The sequence below is a fragment of the Musca autumnalis genome, unplaced genomic scaffold (genome assembly GCF_047663935.1).
Source record: "Musca autumnalis isolate F117 unplaced genomic scaffold, ASM4766393v1 scaffold_1, whole genome shotgun sequence".
Taxonomy (NCBI): Eukaryota; Metazoa; Arthropoda; class Insecta; order Diptera; family Muscidae; genus Musca; species Musca autumnalis.
In genome coordinates this window covers 224555471-224575733 of record NW_027411644.1, presented here as the reverse complement: position 1 = coordinate 224575733, position 20263 = coordinate 224555471, and the positions used below count along the sequence as shown (strand labels likewise).

General features: G+C 33.1%; 1 protein-coding gene across 1 annotated transcript in view; it reads right to left on the bottom strand.

The window, feature by feature from the left end:
• Nucleotides 1–2513: 2513 nt before the first annotated feature.
• The window catches only part of Gasp (Chitin binding Peritrophin-A domain-containing protein Gasp), a 33904-nt gene continuing 16154 nt past the window's right edge, over nt 2514–20263 (bottom strand). Inside the window, exons 2-5 of the mRNA XM_073960310.1 lie at nt 6677–6886; nt 3753–3941; nt 3472–3682; nt 2514–2900 (exon numbers count right to left, since the gene is read on the bottom strand). Coding sequence (XP_073816411.1) covers nt 2786–2900; nt 3472–3682; nt 3753–3941; nt 6677–6886 — 725 coding nt within the window. The 3' untranslated portion in view covers nt 2514–2785. The remainder of the gene's footprint in view (nt 2901–3471; nt 3683–3752; nt 3942–6676; nt 6887–20263) is intronic.

Here is a 20263-nt window from a genome sequence, read left to right as displayed (position 1 = left end):
TTAGGGGTCGGAATGGGGAAAAACTCATTTGGAGACAAATTCAAAGTTTTATTCTTTGTGAATATATCGGCTTCTAGTGGGGGTATTCCAACGGCAAATCCTGTCAATGGAAGAAGAAAATATTACCTTTACATTGGTGTAAAGCAGGTTGGCGAAGGTGGTCAAACAAGAGAGATACCACAATAGTCGGTAATGCATCCAATTCTTCCATTTTTTGCAATCAAGCTACAGGTCGTAATTTTGATCGGATGGTCACGAAATTTTGGTTGCTTATGGGGGTCCCAGAGAGAAAGAGGCATATTATTTTTGGTGGTAGTCGGATTATATTCCCTAAAAGAAATGTTTACCAGCTTATGCACAGGGGTAGTGGTGTAGGGTATCACATGGTCGGCCCAATCCCGACTATAGCCTTTGCTCACTTGTTTAAAGGTTTGTACGGACTCTGGGGTACGATAATTTGGATTTACTTCAAAATTGTTTTATTATTTGTTCGAATTTTGTTCCGATGTTTATTGGGAAAGCCGAACAGTGAGTGTGATTCTCATTTATTTGAGAATACAAGACACTTAAAGAGTTCGAGTTTTCGCTAAAAAAGCCATAATTTCAAAAAGCTGAAAAGCCAATTGACAATTCTCTTCGCCGGAGTGAAATCATGATATTGGTAGCGATCAGTAAAATTTTGCAATACTGTCAGTTCGTTTTGAAAAACATTACTCTCTGTAACAGAAAGTAATGATGAAGTCTAAGCCAAATTTTGTGAACGCGAAAGGGAATTGCAAAAGAAATTTGATTTTATGCATATCCGTCCCTCGGAGGTAATCACTGTAACATCCAAACTACTTCAGAAAGGACGCTAAAATTTTGACGAGATGAGTGTCTTGTTTGCGGGAAGGTAAAGTTCGAAGATGGGTTATGTTGGTCAACATTTTGGTCTAGTGGTCAAGAAACTTATCCACCGAAAATTGTGGTCATGAATCCACGTTTTGGAATAGGCCCGATATAACGGTAGTGCTCGATGTCAGGGGTTCCTCCACGTTGTTGAATAGCCCAGATACAACGGTATCGATCGATTTCAGGTTTTTTGCGGTTTTTAGCAAAAATTTCACACCAAAATAGATATAATTTTGCATTTAGTGGTCAGAAATATTCTACACCAAAAATGGCGGGCATAGGTCAATGTTTTGGAATAGCCCCAAATAACGGTATTGCCCGATTTCAGCTATTTTGAAGTTTTGATCAATATTTGCGGCCCAAGTTGGATGTATTTGGCATTTAGCGCTCAAAGTAGTTAATAGACTTTTTCATCAAAAAAATTGTGTACATTATGGAATAGCCGTCATATTAGGGTAACACCCGACTTCAGGTAATTTGAAGCATTCGTTATAAATTGGCTGTAATTTGGGATTTACGGTTCCCAGTGAGCAAAGAACAAAGAAAAATTAAGGACTTATGTCCACCTTTTGCAATGTAGCCCCTTATAACGGTGTGCCCAATTTCATGTATTTTGAAGTTTTTATCTACATTTTCGGTTTAAATTAGCTGTAGTTTGGCATTTAGAGTTCCTAGTGGTCAGAAAACTTCCCCTGGGCCTGTTCGAAATTAAACCCTTTTTATTTTTTTGTTGCATATCAATTACTTTGCTTTGCCTAATGGCAAATTGTATAGGAAGTTATGCCTGGCCGAACTTAAAGCCAGTTTTAGTTTTTATTATTCTGGACAGTTATATATATGTATTATGATCGGAAAAAACTATTATCGAAAAATTATAAAAATTAGCAGATTCTTGCAGTTCTGGAACATACGAATAGTTTAACATGTGGGAACATGGGGAGGAGGTTCTTAAATGACATGACCACATTGTTAGCTGGTTTATATGTTGGATAACGGTTGTTAAAGGGCTCTGCTGAAAATTAGTTAGAGTAATTAAGAGGAAGAAAAAGTCCAAAGTGTGTTTTTTTAATTTTTTTATATTTTTTATGTATTATTTTGTATTTTTTATTTTCAATAAAATTATAAACTTATAATCAAAAATCACTTAAATTTAAGGAAAATGTCTAAATTAAACATTTACGACATTCTACATACAAAAAAATTTTGACAACTTCTATCGATTCTTCAACGTATCTCTATGTTGATATCTATTACAGTTTTTTTTTGTTACTTAATTTCTTTTCATTTTGTTTTTCTTCATAAAGTTTTAATTCTCTGTAAGCTTCATTAAAAAAGTTCTCAAACAAAAAATAAAAATGTAAAAAGAAAGGAAAACAAACCAAAAAAATGTATGATGATTTTTACAAGATGGAGATTAAGAAAACAAAAAAACAAAATAGAATATATAAATAAACAAAAAAATGGCAAAGAAAAGGAAAATAAAGCTTTCACAGAGAAATTTTTATAATTTCAATTTCGATATTTAATAAAAGATAAAGAATCTCTTATTTTTACTTGTTTTTTTTTTAATGTTCATTTATACGGTTTCCCACGACAACATGGAAAACTTCTCAACTTGTCTGTTTTTGTTTTTTAAGAAGGATGAATCTTTATAGGGATAGTTGTTGTTTTTTTGTTCGTTTAGTAGAAAAAGTGTCTGGTTTCATGTTGTAATGTTTTTGCTGTTCTTTTTTTACTGTTTTTGTTGTTGTTGTGTTCACTGGTATGGTTTTCTGTGTGTTTTTGTGTTGATTGATCAGTTGGTTGGTGTTAGTTTGTGGTTGAGGTGGTTGGTGGTGGTAGTGCTGGGAGTTAATGTGGAGAATTTTTGTTGTGATGTATTGGTGATGAGGGCTTATGAGGAGACAGCACCCTTGGCAACACCCTTTTTACGGCCTTCGCCTTGCAGACCAGCTAAAAGTTCACTTTTACGGATGCTCTTCAAATCCAAATCGCCGTAGTAGTCCTCGCTGTAATGTAGAGGGATTTTTTATGTGAGCGGTTAAGGACTGTAGGTAAGGTTTATGATTTTTATGGAGGTTGTATAATTTTTTTTTAATTTTCAATATTTTTTAAGTGATTCATTCTTATGGAATAACAGAGTGTAAATGATGCAGTGATTGCTGAGATTGGCAAGCTATAGTACGAAAAGCAAGCGGAGTGGTATACAACAAAGTATAGAGTTTTAACCATTTTCAACCAAGGAGCTGGTTTTTGTGGAGGATTTCATGGGTATTCTATACATTCTCATATTTGGCATTTTATAGGGTCTGGAAATAACCATTGAGATATGAATAGTATACCATGAAAATCATGACCACTACAAAACCTTCCTCAGTTGGGAACTAGTTATAAATTTATATACATAATTGATCCTTTTGAAAAATTATTTTTCAAAGAAAAATCGTGGTGAATCCTAGCAAAGCTGTGTAGAATTTTCTTTTTTTAATTTTGGATATGTTTGAAAATCATAGATCAAAAAGCCATAAAAGCCACCGCTAACCAAAAAACCATAAATAAGAAAAAAATTGTTTCACTTACCAGCCGGGAACATCTTCGGGATCTTCACAGTTGCCACTGCCATCACTGTCACCAATTTTGAATACAGTACCAATGGGGCAACCATATTCACGGGCAACACCTTCCAAGCAAATGTAGTATTTACGGCAATCTTCGGGGTGAGCATGTCTGGAGAATGAACCAGCATTGGCCAATTCACCGGCAGCGGGGCAAGCGAAACCATTGGCAACTTCTATAACGGGAATTAAATGTTTGAGTCAAACATTTGAAGAAATTTCTTTTTTTTATTTCGTTTAAGTTACCTTCGTTTCTACATTCGGGAACTTGATCGGCCCACATACAGACACGAGCATCACGATCATAAGCCAAACCGGGAGAACATTGATATCTAGAGGGTTCACCGTTCCAGCAGTTCCAGAAGACATCACATTTGGCCTCATCGGGGAAGATACCGTACAAGCGGGAACAATGGGGTGTGGAAATTGGTGGTTCTGAAATAAAAAGTAAAATAGGAAATTAGTAATTGAAAATGTTAATATATTTTTAAGAGACTTGTTAAATAAAATAAACTACTTTTTCTAGGAGGGGGTCGATTTCCCTATTCTTACAAAAAAAAAATTCTTCGAAATGTTAGATGCAGATTTGATTTGATATTGAAAACTTTAAATGTGGAAAAGCAAACAATTCAGTTTAGTTCCTTTCGATGTACTAACTTGTTACTTAGTTCAATCCTCCGTATAGCGCTGTTGCTCATTGATTCCTTTGTTCGAACCCGATTGCTTAACTTGTGCGCTAATAGGAAAGACTTTGAAATTGTCTTGGAGTTTTCAGTTCATTCTAGAGAATTTTGTTATTAGTTCTATTCTTTTGGGTGAACTAGTTCATAATTTTAAGTCAATCGTTGCTTCACCAAGACTTAGTCTTTGATATATCATAAAAACGTTCCGCTGAGCGATTTTGTTTGGTTATATTGAATGAACTAACGAGTTCCTTAGTTCCACCGCTTAGAATGGTTCTCTTTTAGCTCATAACTATTTTGAGTTAAAACGATAGATAAACGATTGAAGTTCTGTTTCTTTGAGCGAACTAGTTCAAAATTATAAACCTAATGATGTTAGGTACTCCTTAAGCTTAGTTGCTCTTTTCAATGAATAGTACATTTGAACCAAGTTTTTGGAAGTAGAAATAGTGAAGAAGAAAAAGGTTTTGTGAGATCATTTTTCTAAAGGAAGTTCTATCATCCCCTTTTTAGGAAACTAAAAGATAATAATTTGCCTCCCTCTCAGTTTAGTTGCTCCTTTCAGTGAATATTTCGTTTGAACCCGTTTAGTGTAAATAGGAATAATGAAGAAAAAAGAGGATTTTTCAGATCCAGTGGTCGAATATTTCAACTGAACCACTTCACCTTTTAGCCCATAATTATTTTGTGTTAAAACCATAGATAAACGATTTTGGGTTTTATGTTCTTTCTGCAGAAGGCTGTTTAAGTTTTGTTTCTTTGAGCGAACTAGTTCAAAATTATAAACCTAATGCTGTTAGGTACTACTTAAATTTAATTGCTCCTTTGAATAGTACATTTGAACCAAGTTATTGGAAGTAGAAATATTGAAGAAGAAAGAGGCTTTGTGAGAACCTTTTTATAAAAGAAGTTCTATCATCCCCTTTCAACGAAACTAAAAGAGAATAATTTGCCTCCCTCTCAGTTTAGTTGCTCATTTCGGTGAATAGATCATTTGAACCCGTTTAGTGTAAGTAGGAATAGCGAAGAAACAGAAGGATTTTTCAGAATAGTTCAACTGTACCACTTCACCTGTCAACTGTTGAAACTCCCTGTCTTATCTTAAGTTATTAAAAATGAAAACTCCCCTTGAATGTTGCCTTCCGCATATGTTCACAGATTTTTTGGATTTGCCTGAGAAATCTTTGTAACCCAGAGCTGTTACATAGATCTCATTTAACAATATAGCACCATTGGATTCCCCACGATTATTCCAGAGAAATCCGTGTTATTAAAGAGGACAGACAAACCCAGCAAAATTTGAAGGAAGGTGTTCCATGCGATTACGTGATTTCATGGCATCTTTTGCAATGGTTCTAACGAAGTCGTGAAAGATCCGATCTTTTCATTAGCATTTGAACCAATGCAAATTAAGTCGTGAAAGATCCGATCTTTTCATCAGCGTTTGAACCCATTCTATCGATCCAATAGAGATGCATTTTGTGTTTTTATTTGTACACATTTTTCTAAATATATAAGATTAATTATGTTGACGGAGACTCGAAATCACAACCAACTTTGTTAAAACTCTCGTCGAAATGATGTCATTGCAAAGGGTTGGTGAAAATGACAGACCAAAGTATTGATGGAAAAGACATGCCAAGCATTGGTGAAAATGACATATAAAGCATTGGTGAAAATCACATGCTCTGGATCCAAAAATGAATAGCATCTTTTGGGGTCCACGCTCATATAAAATTCATCAATGAAGATGATAAAAAGATGACATGCCAGATCACTTGCACCCATGATTGAATGGCATCTTTGACATGGAACATTTTGCTGGGAATATTTTTGATCAATTATATGGGTCCCTAGCCTAATCAGCGAGGCTGAATTACCAGTCAAACATAATTCGATATCAGTTGTACAGACATTTTACATGACTAGAAGTAATCCGATAATGGAAGCCAAGGCGACGTTAAGGGGTTAGCCATAGTTTAAAATTTTGATTACGCCTAACCGCACGGCTAGAATTCCAGTCGTTATGCATGAAAGGTTTCATTTAATTTGTAAAAAATTTTGCCAATTAGGGATAATGCTATGTCGCCTAAAAGTATCACTCGTTGAATATATCCATTATTCGAATCATGTAAATTAATCTGTAATTCGTAAGTAATGTTTTAATAACGACATATTTTAATGGCCATTGCATTGTTTTGTTCGTTTCCTGGATTAATTTTGCGTTTTTGGTTAATTATGTGGTTGGCCTAAAAGTATGCACCACTCATCGAATAAAGTCATGTGATACAATGCATAATTTCTTGGTTTAGAGGAATTCTTTAAAAAACTTGTCTTTCAAATTTTCTGCAAATAACTCGAACATATGGCATATTTTGTTATGTTGCCTAAAAGTATACATCCCTCACAAACAAAATATATATTTCATTTAACTATTTAATAAATTTTTAATTATTATTATTTTTTTTACTCTTTTTTTCAACTTACCCAATTGTGTACGATCTCCACAATCAACATTATGCAAGTAGTCACAGTTTTCAGTCAAATATTTTGGATCAGAGGCATCGAAAGCCAAACCATTACCGCAGGTCTTCAATTCGGCCACATTATTGTCACACTTCCAGTATTTATCGCAGGAAAGTTCATGAGGATAGAAACCAAAATCATCGGGACATTTGAATGATTCCTGGGCAACAGCTATAAAAAGAAAAAAACAATTGACATTATTATTTATGTTAAAGAGGATTGCAATTAAATCAATATGCGTAATTTATTATAATGCAAAAACAAAACAACAACTGGACGAAAAATACACACAATGATAAAACCAACAGAAGTGTCAAAACTAATTAAAAATTACATTATAAACTGTGAGAACATCATCATACAATTAATTAACAGTTCATAGATAACAATATATGTATGTACAACAACAACAACAGTAATGACAGGTCAAAGTAAACTAGCCGGGTAATGTCAATGACAGGAAAAAGCAACAAAAGGAAAAAAATAGAACAAACTTTGGGGTATGTAAAAATCACTGGTGGTTGGAGTAAAACCAATATCAAATGACAATAACAAATAGTTAAACATTGCATTATTATTTATGAATTAATAAAATACACTGGACACTTAAACACATATTGGAAAACCATGGAAATGAATATTAGGGTGGATGTAAGGAACTTGGGGAATAGGATTTTAAAATATTTTTTGAGGTTTTTGCTATACTTTGAATAATGTTTGTTATACGCCAAGCCTTAAAGTCTTTCAATATAAAGTTTCCGAAAAAAATTTTCCCGGTACACCTCAAATTTCCTTTAATTGATTGTTTACATTTCGCATTTTTGCAACTGAATATTTGACAGTGACAGTAATATGTGCGAATATGCCAACGAACAAACAAATATGAATATTATAAATCGTAATAAGCCTATCATTTGCGATGTCATGCAGCGAAATGACAAAAAGCGAACTTTCAAATTTGGCATCATAAATGTGTTTGCACACACACACACATCCACACAAATATAGACATATTCATATTGACATAAATTCATGGGACTCAATAAGTCTAATAAGTATTTGATAGTTGTTCAAGGATTAAAATATGCAAATGTATATGTGTGTGTGTACATATTGTGTGGTTTATATGTGCATATGTATAGAATTGTTGACCACAAATGTATTTTTAATTAATTATTGCAAACTAACACACAATTTTGACATATAATTTCACATTATTCGTGATTAATTGGATAAAAGCATAGGGCGGCGGACATACATATATAATATTTACAAAAGTGAGTGTGTGTGTCTGTATACATCCATTATGATTTTTATTTAAAAGAGTTTCAATACAATGACAGTTACTAATACATTTATAAATTTATGACTTATTTAATAATAACGCTGTGGGAGGTGTGTAACGAAAATGTAAATGTCCTTATAATCCCCAAGAGTAATGGATAAAGTGGTATATTAGAAAAATATTAAAAGTTTTAGCTCAATTTTCATACATAATTGGAGATTAAAGGCAAGTAAATACTCATTTAATTAGTGTGGTTAAATTATAAAAAAAAAAACAATATCAGAGTATTAATTTTATTATAATATCATATGTTTTGCAAGGTGTAACAATGAGGGCCTGAAAGTATGCAGCACACATTAATTCACAAATAAGTTATACCGTTATTTTTTGACTTCAAAACAATATTATTTATTTATTTTATTTGGGATTACTAGAGACGTTGCAAAGCTAAACATTTTTTAAGTTTAATAAAAACCTCTTCCCCATAGTAATTTTTAGGAAATACGATAAGTCAATAACCCCGAACATTAAATTTCCTCTTAGCCGTCATTCATTCACGACCAACAGAGTACTTGCTTTGAGGCCACTAAAAATATTTTTTATGGTATCGCAGATAATTACATATGCACACACAATTATGTATATTAACAACTGCAACTAACCATAACGGCAAGTGTGTTTGATTTCCTAGCTGTCAAACAGACAAAAAATTAACATTTCACATTTGCTTTTTCTGTCTTCAAGTTGCAACCAATACTTCCCTTTAACGTTTTTCCATTAATATAGGTGGTAAAACTTTTACAACGCATGGTTGATTTTCAAAAGCTGAATATTGATTTATGTTCAACAAAACAAAAAATCCCCGTAACTTAAAACCTCAAATATAGTTAGGTTTTTTTGTTGCTGTAAATTAATTTGTTTTAAAACTAAATTACAAACGGAACACATGAAATTGTAAATAAAATCTGTAACTAACTCTCTCCTTCTCTAGGCAAATGACTACCTTGGTTTTTAGCAAAATATTATTTGGAGGTTTTATGGCGCTAACACCAAAGCTAAGCGAAACACACAAAACAACAAAAAAAAACAGGCCACAAACAAACAAAACAAATTGTGTGTGTGTAAACAAATTGCAACAGCAAGAATAACAACAATAATTTAAATGTAATGCAAAACAAACAAATAATAAAAACAGCAACAATAACAACCACAATTTTGCAACTAACTAAATTACAACTAATACCAGTTTTAAAAACATGACCATGTCCCTGGGCCCTTCTACTTTTCGGTTTGCACAAACCCAACAACAAACACTATATATGTACTGTGGTATTAGTTAGTTGATGTGTTACACATAGATAAAGAGGCGTTCGCTGTTAAACAATATTAAAAACAAAACACCCACGAGAAACAAAAAAAAAATGCTTGTGTTATATAGTGAGGGCCAATTAAAGGTAAACATGGCTAATTCCCCAAAAACAAGGAATTTGTTATTTTGTTTCAAATATTTATATATTATTTTCTAATTTGTCTATGCTCAATTGCAAAATTCACACTTCTTTTTGATAACCTCTGTATGTTGGTACATATTATTCCCCCCTAAAGCCCCCAATGTTTATTGAAATTGTAAACATTTTGAAAACAGCTTAAAATTATGCTATGAATTTTCAACACTTTACATTGGGTTTTATTTTTTGCGAAAGCAAAAACAAAACATTTCCATTTACAGGGTTGTCCAAACTAATTTCCGTTTTTAAGCTTTCTCCTCTATACTCCCCTGCACCGCAACAAAATCATACGCCACCTTGATTGCTGGGAAATTTGTAAAACTGTTTTTGATGGCTTTTATATAGACAAACGAAATGACTGACCGAGAGAGACAGTCGGTCAGACAGACAATTCATTGAAATGGAAATGACCAAACTGTGTGTGATAATCTAATTGTACAACCACAAAAATGAGGTGAACACTGCATTACAAACAAATCCTTGTTATTTATTTTTTGTTTTTTGCTGTTATATTTTACTTTCATTTAAATAAAAATTGTGATCTTTGTATGGCTGTTGTTGTTGCTGTTACGGCTTTTGGTTGATTGAGCGTTTGTGTAAATAACACTCTTTAAATATTTACACCCACACAAACACACTTTGTATAGGGAATCGTTTTTTTTGCGGATCATTTTAGAGCTGGTTGTTTCTTTTTTTGTTACGTTAATGAAAAAAGTATTAAGTACCCTGGTTAGCTGTTTAATTGGAATTTTATTTAAATAAAAGGAATTTGTTTTTTTTTTTATAAAATTAAATGCCATCCGAAAAAGGGATAAATTAACAAAATTCTGCTGCTTGGTTTTTTTTCAACCACAAAAAGAGGGAAATCTCGTGGGATTTAGCAACCAGAAAGAAAAAGAATATAAATAAAATGGTAACACACCTTAAAGTATACACCACACTTAAGGAAGAACACTCAGGACTCAAAGAAAGTGAATCTACAAATATATTCGTTGTGTTAAAAAGGTCCTTGAGTTTGACACTTTAATTTGAAAGTGTTGCTTTGATAAAACATTAAATTTGATAAATAAGACGCCTAAAAGTATGCATTACGCATTGCTTTACATGCAAAAGGAGGAGCAAAATTTAGGGAATGCTTCAAATTTATTATATATTCTTTTTAAGAATTTAAATTGTTTTTTTTTTGTCTAATTTAATTTTTTGAATATGTCAGGACCAGGGTTTCGGAGTCGAGGTATTTTTGGCTCGACTCCGACTCCGACTCCAGGCGAATTTTTTTCACGACTCCGGCTCCGACTCCGACTCCGGGTCGACTCCGAATGAATTCCTGTACCACTAAAAATGAATACATACATACATATGTTCCCACAACATCCCTGAAGGGACAAGGGAGACTTCTCTCATATCAATGAGTGCACGCCGATTCATATTGGCTCACTGATATGGGACCTACTTTTTATTGCCGAGTCCGAACGGCGTGTCTTACGACACCACTTGTAGAGAAGTTTTTCATGGCTTAAATACTCAGGAAATGTCGCCGGCATTACTGAGGGGGGATTTTGCCACCGTTGAAAATTTGATGTTGCTTGGCCTGGGATTCGAACCGCAGACCTTCTGAGTGCAAGGCGGACGTGCTAACCATTGCACCACGGTGGCCCCCACTAAAAATGAATAAAATGTGCAAATTTTTTTAATTTTTTTTTCCTATATTTTGGCCTATATAGGCTAATGTGTTAGTTTTTCCTTAAATATTCATTAGAAAGGACATTTGTTCGAATACATTCGATCATATCAATATCGTTTCGGCCGAATTTTACGAATGTTTCTGTCGGTTTTCCTTTATTTGGACGAGTATATTCTGGACGGAATTCTTCCGCGTGAGAAAATCTTAAAGCCTTCAAAATATGTGAAAATGAAGGGGCAATACAAATCATAAGGACTGTGTACATGAAACAAAAATTATAAGCAATTCATGACCAAGTTTCAAACTGGATGTAAACCAACAATTTAGTGTGCTTAGTCTTAAAAGAAGTACCACAGTTGTAAAGCTCAATAAAAGCAATTTTTTCGAGAACACTACGTAAGTTTTTGGCAGATTTTTTTCTCCATCTGAAAGAGAAAAATATTACGAAATTTTGAGGCAGTCTACGAAACCCAGCTTTTATTAAAGCATTTTGCGGTGCCAACTCTAGCTCGAAAACTAATAAACCAATTGTCATATATTTTTGTGACCGATTTAGAGAAAAACACAGTTTATATGCTGCATACAAAATAAAATAAATTGTTCCTATCTAACTCTCGTACTAAGGCACTATTGTTCCGATCGACTTAAAAATTTGAAATGTATAAGTAGGGATCACCCCTTAAACTAAAGTTCAGCGCTCACATTTTGAACTTTGGTGTGGAGTGGATAATTTTATTGAAATATTTGAGATATATTGTGGACACCACCCAGCACGTAGGCAGATGGATGTCTTCTGGAACTCAAAAATTAGCACACTGAGATTTCGTGCATGAAAATATTCTACAAATATGTTGATAGGAAAATTTTATGTATGGTCGGTCTAGGACAAGTGATCGATATTGTCATATTTTCATTGTTCTTTATCACTTTTACCCGATCCTTTTTCATGAAAAACTATATGATTATGCATTTTATTGAATTTCGTACTATATCTGTTCCTGGCGGACGGATCCGGTTATTTAAATGTCTACACCTAAAGCCCTCATTGAGTATATAATGAATCCTAGAAGAAAGATTCGCCGTTTGTCTGAGTTATGGCGGGATGAATCTATCGTTGACCAACAACGAATGTATGATGCCCTGCTTCAGAAGCGTAACCCTCCGAATTTCATATATAGTTAATAGATTATGCGAACTTTACCGAAATACATAAACATACGATTTTTTTTTTTTTTTGAGAAAGTAATGGGTAAATCTGATAAAGGACAATGAAAACTTGACAATATGGATTTCTTGGATATGGGAAACCTACATATAATTTTCGATGAAACATTTTTGTCAAAAATTTCATTTTGTTTTACTTTTTGAGTTCAAGAACAAAAAGGACATCGAAGGAACTAAGGTAGAAGGACAGCATATTCGACAGAAAGGTTCCTCATTCTATTTAATTGAAAACATGTCATCTAAAAATTATGAAACAATATCTCGAAACAGAGATAAAAAGTTATTTTCTCAATGATTGATGGGGGTCAATCAAAAAATTCATTATGTCATAACTCAGAAATTTGAGCTATGGTATCCTTTGGGGTTTTCAATTAGGTTTTTTATCCCGAAAAGGAATTTTTCCACACCCAGATCTTGACTTCCATTTTGTGCCACATGGTATTTAGTAAGATTTCCCACAATGTCTTTAATAGACCACAATGTCTTTAATAAAAACAAGATGAGAATACCAATAGAACTTTGTGAGAATACCAGTAAGACTTCTGACGAAAGAAGTTAAAGGTCCAATCTTAATTCGATTGTCATAGAACTTTGCTTTTGTTTGAAAAATGTAAAAATCAATTAAATCAACAAAATAGGGATGAATAGACTACACTTCAGAGGATAGTAAATATCCTGTGAATTTTCCTTTAACTTAGTATAATTTACTGTTTGCATATATATTTTCTTATACCTTCCTTTAGAAAAAAAAATAAGTTAAAAAAAATTGTTTTGTTCCAAATTTAATGTTATATTTCTATAACGTGGAAAAATGTTGCCCGGAGTCGGAGTCGAGTTATTTTTTTCGACTCAGACTCCGACTCCGACTCCAGCAAAATTGCTCGACTCCGACTCGTAGACTCCGACTCCGACTCCGACTCCGAAACCCTGGTCAGGACAGTTGACGGATGCCTTGTAAATATAAAGGTATCTGGTACCGTATCTGTTTGAATGTGGAAGACACTATAAAGGAGGTATTATAATTCTTTAATTTTTATCTTTATTATTATTATTTTATTTATTTTTTGTCGAATTTCATTTTTTGAACATCTCAAGTCAGTTGACCGATGCCTTTTAAATATAAAGGTGGGTCATAAGTACTGCATCCGTTAGAATGCAGAAGACACTATAAAGGAGGTATCTGAATAATATTTTCATTTGCATACTCTGAGAGCATTCCGAATGCCCTATTTTCCGACACCAGCTACAATTCAACTTCAAAGCTTATCAAATTATAAAGGTGGTGTGTCGACGCCAGTCGATATTTGGAAGAGAATAAATATTGTGGATGTGTAGGAGGCTTTCCTTACGATTAATATTCGCTCAATCATTCTAAACTTTTTGCAACAAGATGCAACACAAATGTGTTCAATTTTAAACATTTTTGTTGAATTACGATATTTACGCATAAAGTGTGCTGAAATTGTGAATTTATGTGCCTAAAACGAATGAATATGCAACAATAAATGCCTAAATTTGAAACATTTTATGTGTAAAAATTGTATTTCAACAAAAATGTTTAAAATTGCGCACACTTGTGTCGCATCTTGTTGCAATAAGTTTAGAGTGATGAGTCTGAAAGGCATATGGAAGAATGTCTCAGATTTAGAAACGCCTAAAATTATACACCACCCATATAGAAAGTTAAAAAGTTTTATTACCTTTACATATCGCACCTAATCAACAAAAGTGAAGCAACTCAAAATTTCTTACTTTTCAGTAGAGACAAAAACCTGTTCATACTTAACTAGTAACTCTGAGGACACGAAGAGTGAAATAACGGTATTTTTTGACGAAAGAGTTGACAAACCAATATGCCATTTTTACAGTGGATGGAGTTGATCATTATCTATCGTCTTTTATTAAAAAGTGAAAATTTCCAAATTTTGAGTTACTACCCTTTTGTTGAACAGGTGCGATATGTTTATCATTTATATAATCTAATTAATTTTTCGCAACCACATTTCGAATATTTGTCACGAATTTTCAATAAAAACCAGTAGGAAAAGACCAAAGTCGGGCGGGGCCGACTATGTAATACCCTACACCAGTCGAAATATGTAAAAATGGAATAATTAGTATACATCCCAATACGCAAATTGGAGCCATATTTGGGGAAAATCGTTAAAATACCTAAAATCGGGAGGTACCGTTATATGGGGGCTACAAAAAAACCATGGACCTATCTTAACAATTTTAAGTGGCGAAATTTCGTGGCCGCTGGGAACCACATATGTAAAATTTCAGCTAGTTCAAGCAAAAAATGTGGCTAAGATCCCTAAAATACCTTAAATCGGGAGGTATCGTTATATGGGGACTATACCGAACCGTGGACCTATCTTGACAATTTTTAGTGGAGCAATTTCGCGGCCATTGAGAACCTCAAATGTAAAATTTCAGCTAGTTTGGGCAAAAAATGTGGCTAAGATCCATAAAATACCTTAAATCGGGAGGTATCGTTATATGGGGACTATACCGAACCGTGGACCTATCTTGACAATTTTTAGTGGAGCAATTTCGCGGCCATTGGGAACCTCAAATGTAAAATTTCAGCTAGTTTGGGCAAAAAATGCGGCTAAGATCCTTAAAATACCTTAAATCGGGAGGTACCGTTATATGGGGGCTATACCAAAACTTGGACCGATATAGCCCATCTTCGAACTTGATCTTCCGACGGCTAAAAAAATGGTATTCCCCAATTTTCGACTCAGAAAGTGATTCCCCAATTTTCGACTCAGAAAGTGATTCTATGTATATCCCTAGAAGGAACTATGGGTCTATCTCGCTTCCTTTTGTATGTTACATACAAATGCACTAACACATAATACCCCTTACCACATAGTGGTGTAGGGTATAAAAACTAAAATCGTTTATTATAATGCCTGTTCCAGAACATGCAGGAATATACAAATCTTACTACCATAACAATTTCTATTTTATGTTTTCGAAAATAATAGTAGAAATTAGTAATTTCTTGCATTTCTGGAACAGACCAATAATTAAATATTGCCATATTCTGTTCTCTCTCTCTGCCTTTGCCGGCATATACGAGTACACATGTTTATGAAAATGAAAAAAAAAAACAATACTAAAAACTACACAAATTTCCAATTTTATATGCAACTACATGCAAAGACAAAAAGCAAAAAAAAAAAATAACCAGCAAAATTCCGCCCAACAAAACATGTGGTTTGTTGGATAAACTTTGGCCAATACATGTAACAATAAAAAAAATAGCAAATGGTAACCGATTTTACCCCCTTTCATTCATTCATTTTTAAAGCAAGTGCAAAAGTCAGTGACCGTAGATGTCTTTATAAAGACCACACAGCACAACACCCGGCAATTCAGTATTCACTGCACTCACCATTTTGAGGCCAATGTTATAGAGAGCTTGAAAAACAAACTGCTTGAGCAAAGCTAACAAACAATTGTATAATTAAAGAAAATTTTACAACAAAAACTACAAATTTTTTAAAGATAATTACAGCATAAATTATTATTTGCGTACAGCTTGGGGTTTGGGATTTGGAAAATAATATATAATAAAGAGAATTAATTAAATAAATATTTCGTTTTAATAATGGAAAACCACAAAAATGTATTTGATAGAGAAACCAGTAAAATGCTTCCATGTGGAATTTATTTTGTATTTTGAATTGGAACCCCTAAAAGTGTGCACCAGGTTTATTAGTTGGAAATTCGTAGAAAATTTAAATTTTAAATTTATTATGGGAAAACCTTGAATTTCTATTTAGTCTATGGATTTGGGAAGTAAAATATAAAAAATATTGAAGTTGGGGTTTTTATGTGCCTAAAAGTATGCATTACACATTGAATGGTACGAAACGAAATTACACAAATAGAGAAGCCTAAATGATGGTATCAATTTTTTTTTTTAGAAAAGTAGAGCAATACTATTGATTGTATTTCCATTTCCAGAAATGTGGTTTGTCCCAGAAACTATCTTCGAAATTTGTACTATTTTTACTGTTATAAATCTGGACAGCTTTATAAGATTTCCAATATTTTCTGCACCAGCAGACAACCAGAATAGCTTTAATATTAAATTTGCGTCTATGGGAATTTGTAAAATGTGTTTTGTTGCAGCAACTAGAATGTCTAGAGTTTGATCAAACAACCATGTAATTGTCACCTCTTAAATAAATTTATTACATATTTCAGCCATGTCTTTGTACGGTTTTTTGAAAGTCTCATCAAGGCACCACATCACAAAATTTCCTCTTTCCATGAAAATCGTGCAACCTAGCTAGATGTTGTCTTAAATGAAATCAAATCTTTTTCGTCTTGAGACGTGACAAGGAAACTCACAGACACACACACATATATCTTCACTATCACATTACACCATGGTGTATTGCAAAATATATTGCAGATACTGGTAACTATTACAACATTTTAAAATCTTGTTAAATTTTTCCCTTTTACGATCATCATCAGCAGCAGCTTTACATGCATTGGAGCTAGGTACCAATGTACGTGGTTTCAACTAGAAACAAGTAACAAACCGGCATTTACTTTTACACATGTGATTTGACCTAAATACTAAATACAAAAGAAAACAACAACAACAAGATGGAAAAAATTACATTATGTAATAAACCACCACACATTGCAACGACAGACCCACACACGCAGACATTTACATTATTTCAAGATGAGTAGTACCAGAAAACCGGTAAATGCAATCCACACATACACACAAAACCGCAACGACTCCTTTTTTAAGTTTGAATTGAAAATACAAAAAATGAAAAAAAAAAACCTGAAAGGCAACTGTCGCGGTATGACATACTTTAACATCTGCAAAATATTGCGTGTAATTACATGCCACTGTAAGGTAAGGTTGTTTTTTTGTTGTTGTTGTTGTTGTATGTTACACGTACTTTTTGTATACTGTTATTTTATTTTGCTTTTATTTCACCAACAAACAAAAGCCAAAATAACCTTGAGGAGTTGAGTTAGTGAATGTGTTTCCTTTTTGTTGCTTGTGATAGGATATGTGAACCCGTATATCTCTGACGATGTTTAGTTGGTTACTATAGAAATATGTGTGCACGTACATGCATATGTAAGTGCAAATAATATGCTGTTGCATGTTACCTTGATTGTATAATTTGACAGAAAAAAAACTGAAGTGTAATTTTGTAGAAAAAAAATGTATAGATGAATGTATTCAAAAAATTTACATTTATAAAGGGAATACCATTCACTTTTGCATGAAAAAAAAAACAAGTAAAAGGAAATAACCCTGAGTAGAAGAAGATCTTCCACTTATGTCTGTAAGGAGATGCATGAAGTGATCACATGAAAATATATGGGCTTTCAATGCAATATAAGTCAATTGTTTATTGATTCAAGATGTAAAAAAATGGCAAGTATGAGCGAAAACTAAAAGTGATTGATTTTATTGATTAGCGGGGATTTTATGGAGGCTTTGATAAGAAAATCAATTTTAATAGAAAAAAATCCTATAGCTTTTAGAGGATTTTGCTGTCTGATTGAAAGTTGCATCCAATAGCCCAATAACGCCAAAACCTATGCACCACACTTTTAAGAGAAAAGTCTTTGAGAAACGATATTGAAAGAAATAGAGTTTCCTCAAGATGTAAAAATTGCAAGTATGAGCGAAAGTGGTTGATTTTATTGCTTATCGGGGATTTTATGGAGGCTTTAATAAGAAAATCAATTTTAATAGAAACAAATTTCTTTAGCTTTTAGAGGATTTTGCTGCCTAATTGAAAGTTGCATCCAATAACCCACCACACTTATGAGAGAAAGACCTTAGCATATCCCACAAGATCTTTGAAAAATGAAATCGAAAGAAATATAGTTTCCTCAATACGAATATATTGCAATATATTCCCTTCATTCAAATGTTTCCCACAAAGTTGCTTTCAATTGCCAAAAGACGCCAAAAACTATGCATCACTCTTATATGAGTAATCTGTAAAAGCAACTGGAATATCCCACAACCAATTTTAGGTTCTGCAATCTAAACTAATATTGGTGCTTAAATTGGAATATATTCAATACATTCCATTAAAAATTAAACTATTTGCTTTATGGCGCCTGAAACTATGCACCACACGTATTAAGTATTAATCTACAACATATGACATTATAAGATGGTATACAGCGAAAGTGCTTGGTGATCCTGATTAAATTTGGAACTAATTGTGAATCAAAAAAAAAAAACATGAAGGGTCCCAGCCTATTATTTTTTGCTGGAAAAGGATATGAGTGCCTCTAAAGATGCTTGTTTTGCAAAGTGCCACGGCCCTTTGACGCCTAAAAATTTAAACCATTACCATGACTGCCAGCTGGATGCGACTTTTTGTTTTTTCCTCTATTTTGTTTTTGTTTTCGTTTTTTTTTTTGTTTTGAAAAACATTTAAGATTTCCGGGAATTGTTTTCAAACTGTGTCTGTCTATCTCTGCATTTTGTCTCACTGAGCGGAAAAATCCAGCAGAAAAAATATTCATGTCATGCCATTTATGTTATTTATGTGAGTCTCAAAGATAACTGTGGCTGGGTTTCGATTACCAACAAACAAACCAAAAATTCGTTTATTGTTATTCAAGCCAAAAAAAACTATTACAACGTTGTGTTTTTGATGACATTTATCACTCTTGGAAAACAATTGTCTTTTTCGTGCTAAGGCTGGCTGACATGCAAACAGACAAAAATTGAAACAATTCAAATCAGATCACTTTTTATGAGTTTTTTTTTTTGTTTCTTGTAACCGAGCAACATTGTTGAGTACTTTCACTTTGTGCCCAAGATGGGAAGGTCTTTGTGTTAATAATACATACAAAGAAATTTCGAATTATTATGAAATATTTGCATAATGAAATTTTTTGTTACTAAGAAGCATAATGGGAGCAAGGCGTAAAAGTCCGATGCAAGTCATACAAGAAAGGAAACGCCTTGAATGGAAGAATGCTATTTGTATGATATAAATGCAAAATAAAGGTCACAAAGCACCATAAAATTCTCATCTACCTTGAAATCTAAGATATTTCAGGCCTTGACATTTGAAAATCCTCTAAGATATTTTAAACATAATTGTTCCTACGTCAAAAGTTATATTTTTGTGTGTTTATCTTAGAAATCTGTATTTATTTACATTTGCCTAAAAGTATGCATCACACATTATTCACAGAACCATATGATTTCTAAAGATGCTTTGCTTAGCCTTTTGAAGGCAAAATATTTCTTTACAATGTCAAATAATTATTTCGTTTGCTGTGTTTTAGTTCTATTTTTAGATTTTAAACGCATAAAAGCCAGTTTAGCCGTACTTCCCAAGACCTTGATACTAATCCTACTGTCCATCGATCTTTAGTGGAATTCTGTAACTCATTTTTTGAGTTACCGACAAAGATCGGTAACTTTTAAACGCAAATTTATGAATAAGAATTATCAATAAAAGTTGACAGCACTGTTGCTATCGGTAGGATTTAGCAACCGCTATATTTTGGTTGTTGACTTACCGAAAATTTTCATTTATTACCGAAATTATAAGCATATTAATTTTACCGATATTTGTCGGTAACTCGAAAACTTAGCTACAGAATTCCACTACTGAAAAAAAATTCGAAAACGTTCAAATGCCGCAATCATTAATGCATCACTTGATGTAGACAGCTAGGCGAAAATATAAAACTGAGCCCTATACTGTGATTTTGTATGAGGTTATTATATATGTATGTATGTATGTTCCCAAAAAATATTTCCTTTATAAATTTTTTTCATTTGGCAGTTTTTTTCTTCATAACAGTTT